At 55.1% G+C, this 20607-nt stretch overlaps 1 protein-coding gene across 3 annotated transcripts in view; it reads left to right on the forward strand.

Annotated features, from left to right (window-relative positions):
* SETD1B (SET domain containing 1B, histone lysine methyltransferase) overlaps positions 1-20358 on the forward strand; it is a 28888-nt gene extending 8530 nt beyond the window's left edge. For all 3 annotated transcript variants that reach the window (XM_055236923.2, XM_055236924.2, XM_063615223.1), the window contains 11 exons: positions 1588-2412; positions 4498-4759; positions 4835-5157; positions 5252-5357; positions 6851-7345; positions 10243-11502; positions 12934-13100; positions 15265-15396; positions 15486-15605; positions 15684-15821; positions 17778-20358. In XM_055236923.2, the coding sequence (XP_055092898.1) occupies positions 1588-2412; positions 4498-4759; positions 4835-5157; positions 5252-5357; positions 6851-7345; positions 10243-11502; positions 12934-13100; positions 15265-15396; positions 15486-15605; positions 15684-15821; positions 17778-17951 (4002 nt within the window). In that variant the 3' untranslated portion in view covers positions 17952-20358. The remainder of the gene's footprint in view (positions 1-1587; positions 2413-4497; positions 4760-4834; positions 5158-5251; positions 5358-6850; positions 7346-10242; positions 11503-12933; positions 13101-15264; positions 15397-15485; positions 15606-15683; positions 15822-17777) is intronic.
* Positions 20359-20607: the final 249 nt, after the last annotated feature.

The following is a 20607-nucleotide window of genomic DNA, read 5'->3' on the forward strand; positions in this document are numbered from 1 at the left end:
TGCTCAGCAAATTCCTGTCGCTTCTCACCCCGAGACTGCTGGGCGGAGGGAGGGGCAGGGCCGGCAGAGGCTGGAGCGCAGGATCTGCCTCCCTGTGATTGGCTGGCGGCGGCGGCCCGGGTTAACCCTCTGCGTGCCGCGGCGCGCTGTGCTCAGCTCTGTCCAGGACTGATGTGGGGAGTGCTCTCTGAGGATCCACCCGAGTCCGCCTGTCTCTTCTTGATGTGCGTGGGGATCCTGAGAAGGAGAGTGTGTGCGTGCGTGCGTGCGTGTGTGTGCACAGAGGACCTGGTAAAGTCCAGAGCTTCCTGCCGCTACCTTAGTTTGGGTAGTCTCCGTCCTCCTACCCCCCTACCTGCAGTTTCCCTCTGAGGCCTTCCTCACCTGTAGTCTGACCTCTGATCTTGCAACTTGCACAGACTCCACCTCCACCCCCACTCCCTCTCAGCCTTCAAAGGTCCCCCCACCCCAATTCCAGGCCTGTCCACTCAGCTCTCTAAAGCCCCACGCCCATCCTTGACACCTCCCACATTCACCCCTCACCACCGCCCTGGATCCCAGCTGCAGCCCCGCACTGGGCAGGTCCTGGGCTCCAGCCCTCCTGACTGGCTGTGCCGCAGCGCCACGGCTGAGGCTCTGAGTATGTTTACTAACTGTCAAATGGGGTCGGAGCAGAGCCCCCCGCCCTGTGAGGTTATCTTTCAGATAAAAAATGAGACAGCCGTCTGCAGCGCTTAGCCCCACGTGGGCCCATACTGATTGTGCAGTCACGAGACTAGGTGAAAAGAGTAATCAAGGAAAAATAAATAACAACACACTTCCTGTTTATGGGCCTTAGTACTGCTAAATCCCCGCTCCAATGTCACCTTTCCTGCCTGGCCGTCTGCCGCAGAGTGAGGACAGCAGACTGACTGAGAGCACAGGCTGCAGAACCACTTCCTGGTTCAAATCCCGGCTCCATCTCTTCTTGGCTGTGTGGCCAAGGGCAGGTTACTTATATTCTCTGTGCCCTACTTTTCTCGTGGGGCAAAAATGGAGTTGAAAATAGGGCTGTTCTGAGGATTAGCTGAGTTAATAAATGTGGAGCGTTTAGAAAGGCCCTGGCACATAAGAGACACTATGGAAGTGGCAACTATTTCTGCATACAAGTTGCAACAGAATCTCTGAAATTGCAACAGTTTCATCCTCTGTGCCCCACCCCTCTCTCTGCCTTCTTTCTCTCCCTCACGTTTCCCATCTTCACCCTCATCATCCTTTGCCTCTTCCTGCTGGCTCCACTCCACAAGAGTAAGATGTTTGTCTGCCTCTTCACCTCTGTGTCCCCAGCACCTAGACCAGTGCCTGGCACACAGGTACTGAGCAAATGTTTGTTGAATTGGAATGAATGAATGAATTCTAGTGGTAACTCCACGAGGCAGGGACTATGATGCCCATTTTGCAAATGAAGCTGAGGCTTGGAGAGGCTGAATGGCTTGCACTGGGTCACACAGCTGGGAGTGCCACTGATCACTAGTCTTGCAGAGGGGACTCCGAGAGCCGCTTGGCCTTCCAAACTCACCTCACTGTCTCTCCCTGCTCTCTCTGCAGGGCCAGCAGTCCTCAGGCGAGGACATGGAGATCTCGGATGACGAGATGCCCTCGGCCCCCATCACCAGCGCCGACTGCCCCAAGCCCATGGTGGTGACCCCAGGAGCGGCAGCCGTGGCAGCCCCTTCTGTGCTGGCCCCAACCCTGCCGCTGCCCCCACCACCTGGCTTCCCTCCGCTGCCCCCACCACCACCACCACCCCCACCGCAGCCTGGCTTCCCCATGCCCCCACCGCTGCCCCCACCACCGCCCCCACCCCCTCCAGCCCACCCTGCTGTGACAGTGCCCCCACCACCCTTGCCAGCGCCACCTGGAGTCCCTCCCCCACCCATCCTGCCACCACTGCCCCCCTTTCCGCCGGGCCTGTTCCCTGTGATGCAGGTGGACATGAGCCACGTGCTGGGTGGCCAGTGGGGCGGCATGCCCATGTCCTTCCAGATGCAAACGCAGGTGCTCAGCCGGCTGATGACGGGCCAGGGCGCCTGCCCCTACCCGCCCTTCATGGCCGCTGCGGCCGCCGCTGCCTCAGCTGGGCTCCAGTTTGTCAACCTGCCGCCCTACCGGGGCCCCTTCTCCCTGAGCAACTCTGGCCCAGGCCGCGGGCAGCACTGGCCACCACTGCCCAAGTTTGACCCGTCAGTGCCTCCACCAGGCTACATGCCACGCCAGGAGGACCCGCACAAAGCCACGGTGGATGGCGTCCTGCTGGTGGTCCTCAAAGAACTCAAGGCCATCATGAAGCGTGACCTGAACCGCAAGATGGTGGAAGTGGTGGCTTTCCGGGCCTTCGACGAGTGGTGGGACAAGAAGGAGCGGATGGCCAAGGTGGGTGGGTGGGTGCAGGGCTCCGCAGGGTGGCTGTGGAGGGGGGCAGGACCCCAGCCAGGCACCTCCTCTTTCCCTGAGACTGTTAACTGGAAACGCTGCCGTGGACCCCAGTATGGGAGCTCCAGTTCAGGTGGCCACTTTCAAAGTTCCGCAAACTGTGTTCCACTTCAGCAGCCACTAGATGCACGTGGCTCTTTGAATTTAAATTAACGGGCAGGCATGGTGGCTTACACCTTTAATCCCAGCACTTTGGGAGGCTGAGGTGGGAGGATTGCTTGAGCCTAGGAGTTCAAGACCAGCTTGAGCAGTATAGCAAGAGCCCATGTCTGAAAATAAATGTGTAAATTAACTTAATTGAAACAGAGTAAAATTAAAAACTCCTTTGTACATGCCACATTTCAAGTGCTCAGGAGCCACAGGTGCCTAGTGGCCGTACACAGGACAGCTGGTGCAGACCATCCCCACCATCGCAGACAGCTCGCAGCTGTGACTCCCTTTGAACTTGACTCCCCTCACCTCCCCTCATGCCGCCTTTCACACGGGGCCCTGTCTTGGCTTGGACCACTTTTTTCCTTTTTTGTCTTTTTGAGACAGGGTCTCGCTGTGTCATCCAGGCCGGAGTGTATTGGCGCAGTCATAGCTCACTGCACCCTCAACCTCCCTGTGCTCAAGGGATCCCCCCACCTCAGCCTCCAAGTAGCTGGGACTACAGGCATGTACCACCACACCCAGCTAATTTTTGTGTTTTTCTGTAAAGACAGAGTTTCACCCCACATTGCCCAGGCTGGTCTTGAACTCCTAGGCTCAAGTGATCCTCTGCCTTTTGGGCTGGGATTATATGCATCAGCCACCGCTCCTGGCCTATTTACTATTTTCTTTTCTTTTCTTTTTTTTTTTTCGGAGATGGAGTCTCACTCTGTCACCCTGGCTGGAGTGCAGTGGCGTGATCTCAGCCCTCTGCAGCCTCCATCTCCTGGGTTCAAGCGATTCTCCTGCCTCAGTGTCCTGAGTAGCTGGGACTATAGGCAGCCACCACCATGCCTGGCTGATTTTTGTATTTTTAGTAGAGACGGGGTTTCACCATGTTGGCCAGGCTGGTCTCGAACTGCTGACCTCAAGTGATCCACCTGCTTCAGCCTACCAAAGTGCTGGGATTACAGGTGTGAGCCACCACGCCTGGTCTCTTTTTTCCTTTTTAACATATTATTTGCCTGTTTGCTATCTTACAAATAATCTAAAATTACTTCTTTTCTCCATAAGAAAGAACTTCTCCTTGAATACTTTAAACTCCCCTTAATCCCTCCCCTTCACCCCACTCCCCCCTGCTCCCCTCCCTCGACCGTGGTTATGAGTTTGAGTGTCCCCTGGAGCCTGCTTTGGGAAATGCTTGCTTTCTGCCACAGAGGTAAGCAGCACCTGTCAGAGCCTGTTTGTCATCCGTTTAACTGGGCAGTAAAATTAGAATGAACCGTCTGAAATCGCTGATACACAGCTCTTTATGGTTCAGCCAAATTATACTGACCCTATAGTAACAGCTAATAGCTATTCCATTCACAATTTGAATAAAAAGATCCACCAGGCCTCATGTGCCCTGCACCTTGCAAAGCTCTTCATATGGCTGGTTTTGTTAATTCTCACAGCATCCCTTTGAAGGCAGAGCATTTCAGAACCACAGGGGCAACCCCTTAGTGAGCAGTGAAATAAAGCCAGTAGGTCCTGTTTTTATGCATGGAAAGAGAAGAGAAAATGGGATAGTGTAAATCTTACCTTGTGGAGGTGGTGTTGCGCAGATGTGTCCCTATGGTGTAGTTTTTGGATTGTCTGCGAAGTGCAAAGGCCACTGTTGTGAGGAAGGCAGCTGCAGTAGTCCTGTTTTACAGGGGAGGACACTGAGATCTATGAGGCAGAACAGTGCTCTAGAGCCTCATGGGTAACGGCATAGTGTGGCCAGATGTGTAGGGAGGATGCAGTTACCTGTGGTGGCTGTTACTGCCGAGTGGAAGGCAGGTAGCCCGGGGAGGGCTCCCTGCAAGGGTTGGTGGTGCCAGAAGCGCTGACGGTCCCCTCCTGTCTCCACCCCAGGCCTCGCTGACCCCGGTGAAGTCGGGCGAGCACAAGGACGAGGACAGACCGAAGCCCAAGGATCGCATCGCCTCGTGCCTGCTGGAGTCATGGGGCAAGGGCGAGGGCCTGGGCTACGAGGGCCTGGGCCTGGGCATTGGGCTGCGTGGGGCCATTCGCCTGCCCTCCTTCAAGGTCAAGAGGAAGGAGCCACCAGACACCACCTCATCTGGCGACCAGAAGCGGCTGCGGCCCTCGACCTCTGTGGATGAGGAAGATGAAGGTTGGTGCTCTGGGTGCTGGGGTCCGCTTCTTCCGCATCCCCCCAGCCCAGCTCTGACTCCCTCCCTTCCTGCAGAGTCCGAGCGAGAGCGAGACCGGGATATGGCAGACACCCCCTGTGAGCTCGCCAAGCGAGACCCCAAGGGCGTGGGTGTGCGGCGGCGGCCGGCGCGGCCTCTGGAGCTGGACAGTGGCGGGGAGGAGGACGAGAAGGAGTCGTTGTCGGCGTCTTCGTCCTCATCGGCGTCATCATCCTCGGGGTCCTCAACCACCTCACCCTCGTCCTCGGCCTCCGACAAGGAGGAGGAACAGGAGAGCACCGAGGAGGTGGAGGAGGAGGAGGAGGAAGTCCCCAGGAGCCAGCTCTCCTCCTCCTCAACCTCATCCACATCAGATAAGGTGCCTGGCAGGCCAGGAAGCCTCAGGGGGCTGGGCCAGGCGACAGGGGCCAGACCCTTTGGTTCACCTGTCCCCACCCTTCCTTCTCCCCCAGGATGACGACGATGATGACAGTGATGACCGGGACGAGTCTGAGAACGATGACGAAGACACAGCCCTGTCAGAGGCGAGTGAGAAGGACGAAGGGGACTCGGATGAAGGTGAGCAGGGAGGCCGTGGCCGCCTGGCCCTCCCGGGGTCCCTCTTTCCCTGGGGCAGAGCCTGAGCAATTGTCAGAAATACTTTTCAGCCAAAATGTTGTGCTTTTGAGACGTTACCTTGTTAAAACACACACACAGGGTGGCATACGGTTCCATCTTCAGGGAGTGCCATGAACATAATGGCACGTCCATAGAGATAGAAAGCAGGTCTGTGGTACTTAGGGCTGGGGAGCCTGGTGTTCAGGGGGCTTGCTCAGCCTACGTGGCTTCCTTTTCAACTGATAAAAATGCTTAGGGACCAGATCGAGGTGGTGGTTGTGCAACATTACAAATTTACTAAATGCTGCTGGAATTATCACTTTATAACGAGCAGTTGGCCGGGCGCAGTGGCTCACACCTGTAATCCCAACACTTTGAGAGGCCTAGGCGAGTGGATCACCTGAGGTTAGGAGTTTGAGACCAGCCTGGCCAACATGGTGAAACCCTGTCTCTACTAAAAATATAAAAAATAGCCGGGCGTGGTGGTGGGCACCTGTAATCCCAGCTACTTGGGAGGCTGAGGCAGAAGAATTGCTTGAATCCAGGAGGCAGAGGTTGCAGTGAGCCGAGATCATGCCCCTGCACTCCAGCCTGGGTGACAGTGACACTCCACCTCAAAAAAAATAATAAAATTTTTTTTAAAAAGTGAGCAGTTTTTGGCTGGGCGCAGTGGCTTACGCCTGTAATCCCCGCACTTTAAGAGGCCAAGGCAAGTGGATCACGAGGTCAAGAGATCGAGACCATCCTGGTTAACACGGTGAAACCCCGTTTCTACTAAAAATACAAAAAATTAGCCGGGCGTGGTGGCGGGCGCCTGTAGTCCTAGCTATACTCGGGAGGCTGAGGCAGGAGAATGGCGTGAACCCAGGAGGCAGAGCTTGCAGTGAGCTGAGATTGCCCCACTGCACTCCAGCCTGGGTGACAGAGCGAGACTCCGTCTCAAAAAAAAAAAAAAAAAAGCAGTTTTCTGTTATGTTAATTTTACCTCAATTTTTAAAAGCTACTACTAGCAGCCGGGTGTGGTGGCTCACTCCTTTAATCCCAGCACTTTGGGAGGCTAAGGCAAGTGGATCACCTGAGGTCAGGAGTTTGAAACCAGCCTGGCTAACATGGTGAAACCCCGTCTCTACTAAAAGTACAAAATTAGCCGGGCGTGGTGGCACATGCCTGTAATCCCAGCTACTTGGGAGGCTGAGGCAGGAGAATCGCTTGAACCCAGGAAGTGGAGGTTGCAGTGAGCCGAGATCATGCCACTGCACTCCAGTCTGGGCAACGAGCAAAACTCAAAAAAAAAAAAAAAAAAAAAGACTACTAGTGAACACATGCCCCACACACATATCTGAGGGCCGTGTTCAGCCTGGGTGCCGCCAGTTTGAGGCCATTGGTGAGGGGTCTGGGTGGGGCTGGGGCACAGCGGGTCCTCAGGCAGCCCCTCGTCTGTGTCCCCCATCCAGAGGAGACAGTGAGCATTGTAACCTCCAAGGCTGAAGCCACGTCATCCAGTGAGAGTTCCGAGTCTTCTGAGTTTGAGTCAAGCTCCGAGTCCTCGCCCTCATCCTCAGAGGATGAAGAGGAGGTAGTGGCCAGGGAAGAGGAGGAAGAAGAAGAGGAGGAGGAGGCGATGGTGGCCGAGGAAAGCATGGCTTCTGCAGGCCCCGAGGACTATGAGCAGGATGGGGAGGAAGCGGCTCTGGCCCTGGGGGCACCGGCAGTGGACTCATTGGGCATGGAAGAGGAGGGGGACGTCGTGACTGAGGCTGCGGCCCCTGAGAAGCAGCCCCCCATGCTGGATGAGCCCCCCTTGCCTGTGGGTGTTGAAGAGCCAGCGGATTCCAGGCAGCCCCCCGAGGAACCAGGCCTGAGCCAGGAAGGGGCCATGTTGCTGTCTCCAGAGCCCCCTGCCAGGGAGATGGAGGCCCAACCCCCATTGTCCCCTGAGCGAACTCCAGGTAACACCTGCAACCCCCTGGGAGGGTGGTGAGAGGGAGGCATGAAGTCCTCACTGTCAGAATCAGCCCGGGCTTCCTGGGGTAGGTCGCTGACCGTCCCCAGCCTCAGTTTCCCCTGTAAAACAAGATCAGCCGTTTGTGCCTCCCTTGAGTGAGATGAGGTGTTGGGTGCCAGCACTGAGCCTGGCACTGCATGGATCAACCCAAAGGGGAACTACTGCTATTTTTCAGTCCTCACTGCCAGCGTTTCCCTGGTAGCTTGATCCTTGGACCATCAGTCCCATGAGATGCTCCCCAAAAGGAGGATGGGTGTCCATGGTCACTTTAGTGACAAGTGGGTGGGGGAGGCCCTGGGGTGCTGGGCCAGGTGAGGGCTGCAGGCATTGCCCCCTCCGGCATTGTGATGACGCGGCACCGAGCATATGAGAGGCTCTAACTGCATGGCCAGTAGAACTTTTCACAGTGATGGCAGCGTTCTCGGGCTGTGCTGTCCAGCACTGTAGTCTTCAGACACAATGTTGCAACCAAAGTCTTGAAACATGGCCAGTGGCACAGTGGAATGGAATTTTTAATAGTGTTCAATTTATTTTGGCTTACATAGCTGCATGTGGTTAGCACCTACCTCTTTTTTTTTTTTTTTTTTTTTGAGACATAGTCTCGCTCTGTCACCCAGGCTGGAGTGCAGTGGCGCGATCTCGGCTCACTGCAAGCCCTGCCTCCCGGGTTCACACCATTCTCCTGCCTCAGCCTCCTGAGTAGCTGGGACTACAGGCGCCCGCCACCACGCCTGGCTAATTTTTTGTATTTTTAGTAGAGATGAGGTTTCACCGCGTTAGCCAGGATGGTCTCGATCTCCTGACCTTGTGATCCACCCGCCTTGGCCTCCCAGATTGCTGGGATTACCGGCGTGAGCCACCATGCCCAGCCTAGCACCTACCTTTAATAAGTCCCTCAGGAAAGGATTACAGCTGCCCCTGTACATTGAAGACATGGCTAGGGCCCACTGACACGCAGTTTTTTGTTTGTTTGTTTGTTTGTTTGTTTTGTTTTTTGAGACAGAGTCTCACTGTCGCCCAGGCTGGAGTGCAGTGGTGCAATCTCGGCTCACTGCAGGCTCCGCCCCCCGGAGTTCACGCCATTCTCCTGCCTCAGCCTCCCGAGTAGCTGGGACTACAGGCGCCTGCCACCTCGCCCGGCTAATTTTTTGTATTTTTAGTAGAGACGGGGTTTCACTGTGTTAGCCAGGATGGTCTCAATCTCCTGACCTCGTGATCCGCCCGCCTTGGCCTCGCAAAGTGCTGGGATTACAGCTGTGAGCCACCACGCAGTTTTCAACCAAATATGGACGGAAAAGACCGGTGGGATGCGAAACCCAAGTATATGGAGGGCGACCGCCTATACATGGATTCTGCAAGGCAGACTACAAGCTTTGAGTATGGGCAGATTTTGGTATACCAGGGAGCGCTGGAACCAATGCCCCATGTGTATTGAGGGACAACTGTGTTTTGTTTAATGTAATGTATTTTGTTTTGTTTATTCCACCATTAACTACAGTCTTTGAACATTGACTCAATATTAAGCCTCTATTGTGTCCCCGCTATTATTTTAGGCAGTAGCAATGCAACAGTGGACCAAACAGACAAAAATATCTGCTCCCACGGAGCAGGGGAACAGATGACAACAGATCAATTAGAAAATGAAAAACAGGTGGCAGCCTCCTGTAATCCCAGCTACTTGGGAGGCTGAGGCAGGAGAATTGCTTGAACCCGGGTGGCAGAGGTTGCAGTGAGCTGAGATCGTGCCACATTGCACTCCAGCCTGGGCGATAGAGTGAGACTGTCTTAAAAAAACAGAAAGAAAGAAAAAGAAATGTGCCAGGCGCAGTGGCTCACACCTGTAATCCCAGCACTGTGGGAAGTCGAGGTAGGCAGATAACTGAGGTCAGGAGTTTGAGACCAGCCAGTCCAACATGACGAAACCCCATCTCTACTAAAACTACAAAAAATTAGCAGGGCATGGTGGCACGTGCCTGTAATTCCAGTGGCTCGGGAGGCTGAGGAAGGAGAATTACTTGAACCTGGGAGGCAGAGGTTGCAGTAAGCCAAGATCGCGCCATTGCACTCCAGCCTGGGCGACAGAGTGAGACTGTCTCAAAAATAAAAATAAAAATAAAATAATATAAAAATAGAAAATGAAAAAAATGTATTCTATGGCCAGGCATGGTGGCTCACATCTGTAATTCCAGCACTTTGGGAGGCCAAGGCTGGTGGATCACTTGAGGCCAGGAGTTCAAGACCAGCCTAGGCAACATAGAGCCCATCTCTACAAAACATTTAAAGATTAGCTGGGCATGGTGGCACATTCCTGTAGTCCCAGCTACTCAGGAGCTTTAGGCAGGAGGATCCCTTGAGCCCTGGCGGTCTAGGCTGCAGTGACTGTGATCATGCCACTGCATTCCACCCGTCTCAAAAATAAAAAAATAAATAAATTCGTTAAAAAATTAAGAAGTGTATCCTGTGACAGTGGAGATAAGTGCTAGGAAAAAAATCCTTGAAGGCTCTGACAAGTCCTGCAGAAAAGAGACTTGTTGAATTTTATTCAGTCATAGAGCAGATTTTCTTGGGCCACAGGGACTTTGTTCTGAAGACGTAGCGTGAAAGGCTGGAATACATGTCTCCTGCATCTGTGATTTAGCCTAGCAACACTGATAAAGCACATACTGTGTGCCTGACACTGGGTGGGGTGCTGAGGAGTCCTTGAGGGGTTTAGCTGGAGAAGGGCAGGTCCCGTGCTCAGACTCAGGGCTGTGAGCCTGCCAGGTATGGAGCGCAAAATAAGGCACTGAGAGATGTTTGGATTGAATGGTAAACGTCTCGTGTTCGCCCACCTCTCTGCAGAGCATGACCTGAAAGTGGAGCCGGAGCCGCCTACGATGCTCCCCTTGCCCCTGCAACCACCATTGCCGCCCCCACGACCGCCCCGGCCACCCAGCCCCCCGCCGGAGCCTGAGACCACAGACGCCTCACACCCATCTCTCCCTCCGGAGCCCGCTGCCGAGGACCACCCCCCACATACTCCAGGCCTCTGTGGCAGCCTGGCCAAGTCGCAGAGCACAGAGACAGTGCCAGCCACACCAGGCGGGGAGCCCCCGCTATCAGGGGGCAGCAGTGGCCTGTCCCTGAGCTCTCCGCAAGTGCCCGGCAGCCCCTTCTCCTACCCAGCCCCGTCCCCTAGCTTGAGCAGCGGGGGCCTCCCTCGGACACCTGGCCGGGACTTCAGCTTCACACCCACCTTCTCCGAGCCCAGCGGGCCCTTGCTCCTGCCTGTCTGCCCGCTCCCCACTGGCCGACGCGATGAACGCTCCGGGCCCCTGGCCTCCCCGGTGCTCCTGGAGACGGGTCTGCCCCTCCCTCTGCCCCTTCCCCTGCCCTTGCCCTTGGCATTGCCCGCCGTCTTGCGGGCCCAGGCTCGTGCCCCCACCCCGCTGCCGCCCCTGCTGCCCACCCCTCTGGCCCCTTGCCCACCCCCAATGAAGAGGAAGCCGGGCCGGCCCCGGCGATCCCCACCATCTGTGCTCTCCTTGGATGGGCCCTTGGTCCGGCCGCCAGCAGGGGCCGCCCTTGGAAGGGAACTCCTGCTCCTGCCGGGCCAGCCACAGACCCCTGTCTTCCCCAGCACCCATGACCCCCGGACGGTGACCCTGGACTTCCGGAACGCGGGGATCCCAGCCCCTCCACCACCCCTTCCCCCCCAGCCACCCCCACCCCCACCTCCCCCACCTGTAGAGCCCACCAAGCTGCCCTTTAAGGAGCTAGACAACCAGTGGCCCTCTGAGGCCATCCCTCCGGGCCCCCGTGGGCGCGATGAGGTCACTGAGGAGTACATGGAGTTGGCCAAGAGCCGGGGGCCGTGGCGCCGGCCACCAAAGAAGCGCCATGAGGACCTGGTGCCACCTGCGGGCTCTCCCGAACTCTCGCCACCCCAGCCCCTCTTCCGTCCCCGCTCGGAGTTTGAGGAGATGACCATCCTGTATGACATCTGGAACGGTGGCATCGATGAGGAGGACATCCGCTTCCTGTGTGTCACCTACGAGCGACTGCTACAGCAGGACAATGGCATGGACTGGCTTAACGACACGCTCTGGGTCTACCATCCCTATATCCTGCCGGCATGGGGGGCTCTGCACCTTCTGGGATGCAGGAAGTCCCCGCTCACCTCTCTGGGCCCCACCTCCCAGTCTGTAGCAGCCCACGGTGCCCATGAAGGTGACAGCATGCACCACCGTTACTTCCCAAGCGGGGTTTATGTCCCAGCACCATGCCAGGCTCCCGAGTGAATCATTGGCACATTTTAAGGTCTCTCTCTGCGCCAGGCCCATCTCACCCCCAGAGTTAGCAGGTCTCGGGGTCACATGTAACAGCAGTGCCGTGCAGCTTAACAGCACACAAAGGCTGAGGGCCTCCTTGTCCTGTCCCTTTCATAACCTCAGGTAATCCCAGTAGCCTGGTGAGATAGGGGCTATGATTCCCGTTTTACATATGAAGAAGCTAAGGCTCAGAAAGGTTCAGTGACCTGTCCAAAGACAGCTACAGGTGGCAGAGTTGAGATTTGAACCCAGGCAAACCTGGCTCTAGAGTCCAGGCTCTTCACCACCAGGCTTTCATAAGGCTTGGCTGTTCGCATAGGCCTGTGAGGCTAGACCTCTCATTATCCCTGTTGTATTAGACTGATTCGTGAGCGCTCAGTTTGTGTCAAGAGCTCTGCTCAGTGCCAGGCACCATGGCTCACGGCTGTAATCCCAGCACTATGGGAGGCTGAGGCGGACCGATCACTCAAGGCCAGAAGTTTGAGACCAGCCCAGCCAACATGGCAAAACCCCATCTGTACTAAAAATACAAAAATTGGCCGGGTGTGGTAGCACGTGCCTATAATTCCAGCTACTCTGGAGGCTGAGGCAGGAGAATTGCTTGAACCCGGGAGGCACAGGTTGCAGTGAGCCAAGATCGCACCACTGCACTCCAGCCTGGGTGACAGAGCAAGACTCTGTCTCAAAAAAAAAACAAGACTCTGCTAAGGACCATAAGCATATTTCATTACTTGCAGAGCGGCATCACTGTCACCACAATTTATAGGTGGGAAACTGAGCAGAAAGTTGTTAACACACCCAGCACTTTGGGTGGCCGAGGTGGATGGATCACTTGATCTCTGGAGGTCGAGGCCAGCCTGGGAAACAGCAAAACCCTATCTCTACAAAAAAATCCAGAAATTAGCTGGGTGTGGTGGCGCACGCCTGTAGTCCCGGCTGCTCAGAAGGCTGAGGCTGCAGTAAGCTGAGATTGCACCACTGCACTCGAGCCTGGGCAACAGGAGACCCTGTCTCAAAAAAAGACACCTAGAGCCATGCAACTAGGTATCGACCATCACCGGGGTTGGTCAGCGGGCAGCCACGTGGAGGTGGCATGGGAGTGGGCAGTAGAACTGGACATTGCTGTCCCCAGAGGGTGGTCTGAGGATGGGCGGGACCAGTCTATGAAGGGACCAGGAGGGGCTCTCTGAGAATGTCCATGTGGCCCTTGACCCACACCCACCCACCAGCCTCTCTTCAGCTAAGAAAAAGAAACGGGACGATGGCATCCGTGAGCACGTGACGGGCTGTGCCCGCAGCGAGGGCTTCTATACCATCGACAAGAAGGACAAGCTCAGATACCTCAACAGCAGCCGTGCCAGCACTGATGAGCCCCCCGCAGACACCCAGGTACTGCCAGGGCTCCTGGACACATCAGAGCCTGCTGGGCTTGGCCACGGGGATCCAGGGCACTCGTGGAGGGGTGCCAGGCAGAGGGAGGAGTTGTGAGGCCAGAGGGGCTGGCACACGGTGCAAGTGGAAGGGGCAGAGGTGGGTGGGCAGGGCCTAGGAGAAGGAGGGAATCTGCCTTAGTCCCATGGGCCCTGGGGCACCTCCCAAGGATTTAATCAGGGATGTGATGGAGCTGTATTTCCACAAGGTTCATTCATTTTTTTGTTTGTTTTTTGCTTGGCTTTTTTTTTTGTTTGTTTTGTTTTTTTTGGGACAAAGCCTTGCTCTGTCACATAGGCTGGAGTGCAGTGGCACGATCTCAGCTCACTGCAGCCTCTGCCTCCTGGGTTCAAATGATTCTCCTGCCTCAGCCTCCCAAGCAGCTGGGATTACAGGTGCCCACCACTGTGCCCGGCTAATTTTTTATATTTTTAGTAGAGATGGGATTTCGCCATGTTGACCAGGTTGGTCTCGAACTCCTGACCTCAAGTAATTCGCCTGCCTTGGTCTCCCAAACTGCTGGGATTATAAGCATGAGCCACACTGCACAGCCTCATTCATTCTTTTTTAATCCAGCAAATATCTATTGAGTACATGCTGTGTACCAGGCACTGTTCTGGGTCTATAGCAGTGAACAAAACTGAATCCTTTTCCTCATGGAATTTAATTATTTATTTTTATTTTTAAGTTAAAAAAAATTGAGGTGGGGTCTCACTATGTAGCCCAGGTTGATCTGGAACTCCTGGGCTCAAGCGATCCTCCCACCTCAGCCTCCCAAAGCGCTGGGATTATAGGCGTGAGCCACGGTACCCGGCTGGAATTTATATTTTAATGGGGCCTCGTGAGAAATAATCAAGTGAAGAAAGAAGCACATAATTCCAGGCAGGGAAAACGCGATTCAGAAAACAGGAGAGGGGTTAGGGATTACCAAGTCAAATGGGAGTCAGAGAGGGTCAGACCCAAGTGAAGTGCAGCATGGCGCCATGCGGATGCCAGAGAGACCACAGAGAAGTGAAAAAGTGACTTCCATAAAAAGTTAAAACTGGAGAGGGGCTCACTGACCCTAGCAGGCCTCCCTAGGGCAGCAGCAGTGCAAAGGCCCTGAGGCAGCGGGGAACTCCATGGTATGAGGAAGGGAGGGGAGAGGCCACTTGTGGGAGACACAGCACAGGCCACCAGGGTCGGGGGGGACTGTGATGGTGAGTGACCTGTCTCCTGGGGTGACAGGCAGCAGAGGGAGGTTGTGACAGGAGCTGGTGCAGGGGTCCTGAGGGCAGACTGTGTTCGGGTTGCTGCAGTTTCCAGACCGGACATGCGGACGTGCTGGACTTAGCTGGGCCGTGAGGAGAGGTGGATGCCTGTGGAAGAATATGAGGAAGTGGGATGCACAGGACCAGGGCTGGCCTGGGTACAGGAGACAGGGATGGGCGGGGGTTGACAGCCCAGGGTTTGGCTGGGGTTGGGGGTGCTGGGAAGCTGGACACCAGGCCTGAGATGGGGAGGCCGATATGCTATCACCACGAGGCAGCTTGAGTTCTGCAGGTTCTGAAAACACCCAGGCAGAGAGGTCTTGGTGAGCACATGGGTAGGCGGAGCTTAGGATGGGGATCTCCGGCCCGGAGACCTAAGTGTAGGTATCGCCAGGAGAGAAGTGGTGACTGAAGGTCACAGCAGGGTGACCTCACCTAGGAGGGCACATGGGGCAGAGGCCTGGGATGCTCCAAAGGTTAATGGCTGGGGCAGAGGCCCAGGGAGGCCAAGAGCAGGACGTGACACAAGGGTTTCGGAAGGATCCCTGATTTCGAACGCTTAGGGGGTCAGAGGGGTCTGGGTGAGAGCCAAGGAGGGGGGTCAGGGTAGACAAAACTATCGGCTGAAATGGGGAAAAGACAGCGCCAGGCAAGAGTGAGTCTCGTCGTTTTGAAGATAGAAGGAGCTTGAGCACGCTTAGATACTGATGGGATGGAGGAGGCAGGGAAGTGGTGACATTAGGGACAGACAGGTATGGAGAAGCCCAGAGCAAGGAGCCCAGGACACTGGGGATGACAGAGATCCAGAGCCTAGGGTGGGACTGCCGAGGACGCGGCCAGCCCCGCTGAGCCCTGCACACTGTCCACTGCAGGGCATGAGCATCCCAGCACAGCCCCACGCCTCCACGCGGGCAGGCTCGGAGCGGCGTTCGGAGCAGCGCCGCCTGCTGTCCTCCTTCACTGGCAGCTGTGACAGCGACCTGCTCAAGTTCAACCAGCTCAAGGTGAGGCCAGGCTTCACCCAGATCGCCGCGGTGGCAGCAGGACCTGAGACCGGGGCTGGCTTACCTCTCCCCCCTCTTCCCTCCCGCAGTTCCGGAAGAAAAAGCTCAAGTTCTGCAAGAGCCACATTCACGACTGGGGCTTGTTCGCCATGGAGCCCATCGCGGCTGACGAGATGGTCATCGAGTACGTGGGCCAGAATATCCGTCAGGTAGGCACTGCCCAGCAGGATGGGCATGGGGGTGGGCATGGGGCCGGCCCAGCCAGACTGACACCCTTTTGTGGACAGGTGATCGCAGACATGCGGGAGAAGCGTTACGAGGACGAGGGCATCGGGAGCAGCTACATGTTCCGGGTGGACCACGACACCATCATCGATGCCACCAAGTGCGGCAACTTCGCACGCTTCATCAACCACAGCTGCAACGTGAGTGCCCAGCAGGGGATGGCCCCTGGCCCTGCTTCTGTGCCAGGAGGGCCTGGAAGCCCCAGCACAGGAATCAGTTCGGCCTCCTTCCCAAGCTCAGGTCAGCCAAGGGTTATAGGGAGAGGAGGACATGTGAGGTCTTTTACCAGGAGCTCCACTCCTCTGAGCTTCAGTTTCTCATCTGTCAAATGGGCATAGTGAGACTTCTGTGGCATGTAGAGGACTCAAAAGAAGTGGTTGGTTCAGTTCATTGGTAATTACGGAGTTATTTCTGTGTTAGCCTTTTCTCTGTGCCTTCATTGGTCAGGCTCAGTCCTGCTCAGGCCGAGCTGTCTACTAGAACTTTCTGCAAGAGGGAGATGCACTGCGTGCATTTGTGCTGTGGGTTAGCCACATGTGTGGTGTTGAGCACTGGAAATGTGCCCTGTGCATCTGGGGACCTGAGTTTTCAATTTCATTTCATTTTGATGAATTTAAACTTAATTAGCTTGTGACGACCGTAATGGGTGGTGCAGGCCTAAAGGGGAGGGACACTGATAACAGGGATTTGAGTGCTGAGGGATGAGCACAGAAAGCTGTGAGCAGAAGGCAGGCATGTTCCAGGGTGGATGCCCCTGACTTTGGGTTCAAGTCTTGGCATTGCAGCTTAGTGATTTACTTAATGTCTCTGTGCCTCAGTTTCGTTGTCTGTAAAACAGAGACAATAACAGTCCCTCCTTGTAGGTTGTTGGGAGGGCCACATAGGTGGGTCACTGCACGTGGGCCCTTTGAGTGCTGGCCAGGCCAGTCCTCAGTGCCTGCTGGCTCTCTTGGTTGTGATTTGATCCTTGCCCGGGTGGTAGGGACTTTCCTGTGAATATCCGGGGAGATCTGAGGGGTGAGAGGGAATTGACCAGGGGATGCGGTGCTGGGGCAAGGGGAACTGGGGCAGTGGGGAGAACACCTGTTTGAGAGATAGCAAGGGAGGCAGTGGGCATGGGGTAGGGTAAGAGGACGGCGTGGGCAGGGCTGAGGGTGGCCAAGCTGAGGAACTAAGTTTCTCTGAGAGCCAAGGTCGCTGGAAGGTTAGAGCCATCAGGTGACAGGTTCTGCTATCCCTTTGGAAACACTTCCCTGGCTGCTGGGGCAGGAGTGGATTTTTCAGGGGTGAGAGTGGCAGAAGGGGCTGTAGCAGGCGGGTGAGCCGTGATAGGGGCCTGAGCGTGGCTGGTGGCCCCAGAAGTGGAGAGCAGTAGATACAACCAAGAGGTCCTTCGGGGACTGAACTCACCGGCCCTGGCTGGGACCAGATCTGGACTGAAGGAGGCAGGGAGGCAGATGCTCTGGGGCCTGGGTGCATGGTGCAGTGGCTGCCCAGAGCAGGAGCAGATCATGCTTTAGGTGTGAGCTAAGTCAAAGATGGTCCCAGGGCCGCCACTGGCAGACAGCAGGTAGTTGCATTTATGGGCTTGGAGGCCTTTACCTTTTCTGTAAAGGGCCAGATAATAAATATTTTTGGCTTGGTGGCTCAGATGATCTCTATGGCAACTATTGAACTTGGCTATTGTAACAAAAGCAGCCACAAATTATATGCAAATGCATGGGAGAATGGATATGGCTATGTGCCAGTAAAACTTTATTTACAAGAACAGGCAGCTAGGGGCTATAGTTTGCTGACCCTTTGTCTAGAGCTCGGAAGTGAGACCTGAGCTAAAAATAGACATACATTTGGGAGGCACTTGCACTATGAATGGAAATGAAAGGCCTGGGAAATAATTTTTATCATCATTACTTAATATCAGAGGCAAGGGGTCACCCCGGGGGTTGGAGGAGCCAAGGTCCAGAGCAGCGCAGTGGGCTGGGGGTCACGTGGCAATGTCAGGCTTTAAGCACAGGCCTGGTTGGGTTTGAGGGGTCTGCAGTGGTGGCGGACCCTGGGGGGCCGGGGGCTCACTCTCCACCCCACCTTGCCTGCAGCCCAACTGCTATGCCAAGGTGATCACGGTGGAGTCTCAGAAGAAGATAGTCATCTACTCGAAGCAGCACATCAACGTCAATGAGGAGATTACCTATGACTATAAGTTCCCCATCGAGGACGTCAAGATCCCCTGCCTCTGTGGCTCCGAGAACTGCCGGGGGACCCTCAACTAGGCCCCGGCACCAGACTCGAAGGATGTCAGCCGTAGCCCTGGGACTCCCGAGCGTGGAGCCCCTGGCCCCGGGGCCCGGCCCCCCCGCCCGCCCCCATTTCAGGTGCTGTCCTCTACCCAGCGGCCATTCAGGGCCTGGCGCCCCACACTACCCCCTGGAGCCCCTGGCTCCGGCCCCTCCGCGGGAAAGGGCTTCTCTGTCGTTCATCCCACGTCTCTCACATTTTTACAAACACCCCTTTCAGGATTTCTGTTTAACTCTAGCATCAGCTTTTCTCTCTCCGTCTCTCCTCCCCTCTCTCTCTTCTCTCTCCCACCGTCACCCTCGGCCTCTTCCTGTGAATGCTGCTACGTTGTTTTGTCTTCTCTATTTTTTTCCTCGTTGTGAGAAAAGACATTTAACCGTTGAAATGTGAAGGTGGAATCAGAGAGGGGCCCCGCGGGGGGTCTGCAGAGGCCTCAGTGTGGCTGTGCGTGGCCGGTGTCCTGGAAGCCACCCGGGCCTGGACGCAGGGCCAGGTGCTGTGGGAAGGATGGAGGCCCCCACGGCCTTGACCTCAGAACACTATGCCCTGAAAGCCCCCCTCACTGCCCATGGGCACAGTGAGGAGACCCCACACCTTCCCCCACCCGAGCCCCAGCCTGTTCCTTCCCCAGAGGCCTGGGGCACCACTGACCCGGTAGACCCTGGTGGAGCTAAGCTGTCCCAGGCAGGGGCCTCCACTCTGGGCTTTCCCTGCCACCTCACACCCCAGCACCCCCTAAACCTTGGGTTTGATGTTTACTTTCTCATTCGGATGCCAGCAATGAGGGAGCCTCTCGGAGGCCCCAGTGCAGGTGAGGGGCGCTGAGAACACGGGCGGCCACTCTCTTCTGCCCTTGCCTTCACCCTGGGTGGGAGGGGGCTCCCAAGGGCAGGCGGGTCCCCCAGTCCCGCCATTACGGGTTGTCAGACCATCTGCGTGTGGCATTTTTTGGCTTATAAGCTTCACCCACTCACCCCCAACCCACACCCCACATCCCCCTGCCGGCAGCCCCTCACCCCAAGAAGGCCAGACATATTTATTTTGGGAGGGAGCAGATTACTTCTCCCAGAGAAAGGAAAATCTTGGAAAAGATTTTAAAACTCAGATCTAAGTCTTTGACAGTTTTTTTTTTTTCCTTTTGACCCCCTTCCCATCCTCTTCAGAATTTATTCCCGTGGCTTTTTTTTTTCTTGTGCGTGTATAAAATCAAAACGAAGGGGAAAAAGGTTTTTGAAGTTCAGAACCAACTTCTGTATATAGAGGCTGCCGCAAAGGACTTTCTCTTGGGAACATTGTTTCTTGTAGAAACATGCGGGAAGACGTTTTTTGCTCATTTCTTTGTACTTCCAAAAAAAAGACAAAAGCAAGTCCCCCCGTACCCCAGAAAGCAGAGGAGGCGTGTAAATAATTTCTGGAAAGTGACTGTTGTGACCCGGAGTCCTCATCAAGACGAGCGTGCTCCATGAGGGAGCTGCTTGCACCCTGCGGACGGACGCAGGCGGCCGACGCCTCTGGTATCTCAGCTTGTGTCAAGCTTGTTATCATGTAAATTCTGTACAAAGAATTGTTATTTTTCTCTTTTTTGTCGTTGGTGGTTTTGTTGTGTGTTTTGTTTTGTTTTGTTTTTTAATTCCTTTCCCCCAGGCCCTCTGTATTTGAGACTGTGCCCGCCGGTTTCAAGATCAAGGAAATCGGTGGCAACAAGACACAGATGGGGTACCTGGGCACAGCGGCGAACTTCTCTTCCGTTTGCGGTTTTTTGCCTAATTGTGCAACTGAGGAAATAATTTATTTTTCACATGAGGAAATGTGTAGCTTGTAGAGACGGCTGATTCAAGTTACATGTACAGCCTCCAAGGGGCTGTCTCCATTCTGTCCCCCTCCCATAAAAGAAGTGGGGGGATTCGAGAAGACCAGGGAAGGGACCCTTGCCTCGCCCCTCTCCCTGGCCTCACCTTGCCCCCAGCCATCGTGCCCAGTGTTAACCTCGGCTGGCCTTCATTAAGGGGACTTAGACCTCCCTCTCCCCAGGAGCCCCAGCCCCAGAGTGGTTTGCAATAATCAAGATATGTGTTGAGTCATTTTTCTTTCAACTCCCTCATTTTTCATTGAACAAATCTCTGCTTTTCAAGAGTTGGGAGTTTCTGCTTTTTTTTGTTTTCTCTCCCTCCCCCTGCAAAGAAGAGAACCAATAAGTTGTAGGGATGTTTGTGCGTGTAGACTCCATCATCCACATGTAACTTGTTTTGAAGAGAAGTGTTTCCGTTGTGTGTCTTGATGTAAATATTTGTTCATATTTTTGTGAATTCAATACTATGTACCATTGTATTATAGTAACTTTTATAAAGCAAACCATAAATATACTGACTTTTCTTACAGATACGCCATCTCTCTTGCTCTCCTCTCTCCTCTCCTCTTTATTCTTTCTTTCTGTTGGGAGCACATCCTGCTTCCGTGGAGGGTGGAGTGGTCCACTCAGACACTCAGATCAGCAGGGGTTTTTTTGTTTGTTTTTGAGACAGGGTCTCACTCTTGTCACCTCAGGCTGGAGTGCAGTAGTGCAATCATGGCTCACTGCAGCCTTGACTTCCTGGGCTCAAGCGATCCTCCCACCTCAGCCTCCTGAGTAGC

The sequence above is a fragment of the Symphalangus syndactylus genome, chromosome 13 (genome assembly GCF_028878055.3).
Source record: "Symphalangus syndactylus isolate Jambi chromosome 13, NHGRI_mSymSyn1-v2.1_pri, whole genome shotgun sequence".
NCBI lineage: Eukaryota > Metazoa > Chordata > Mammalia > Primates > Hylobatidae > Symphalangus > Symphalangus syndactylus.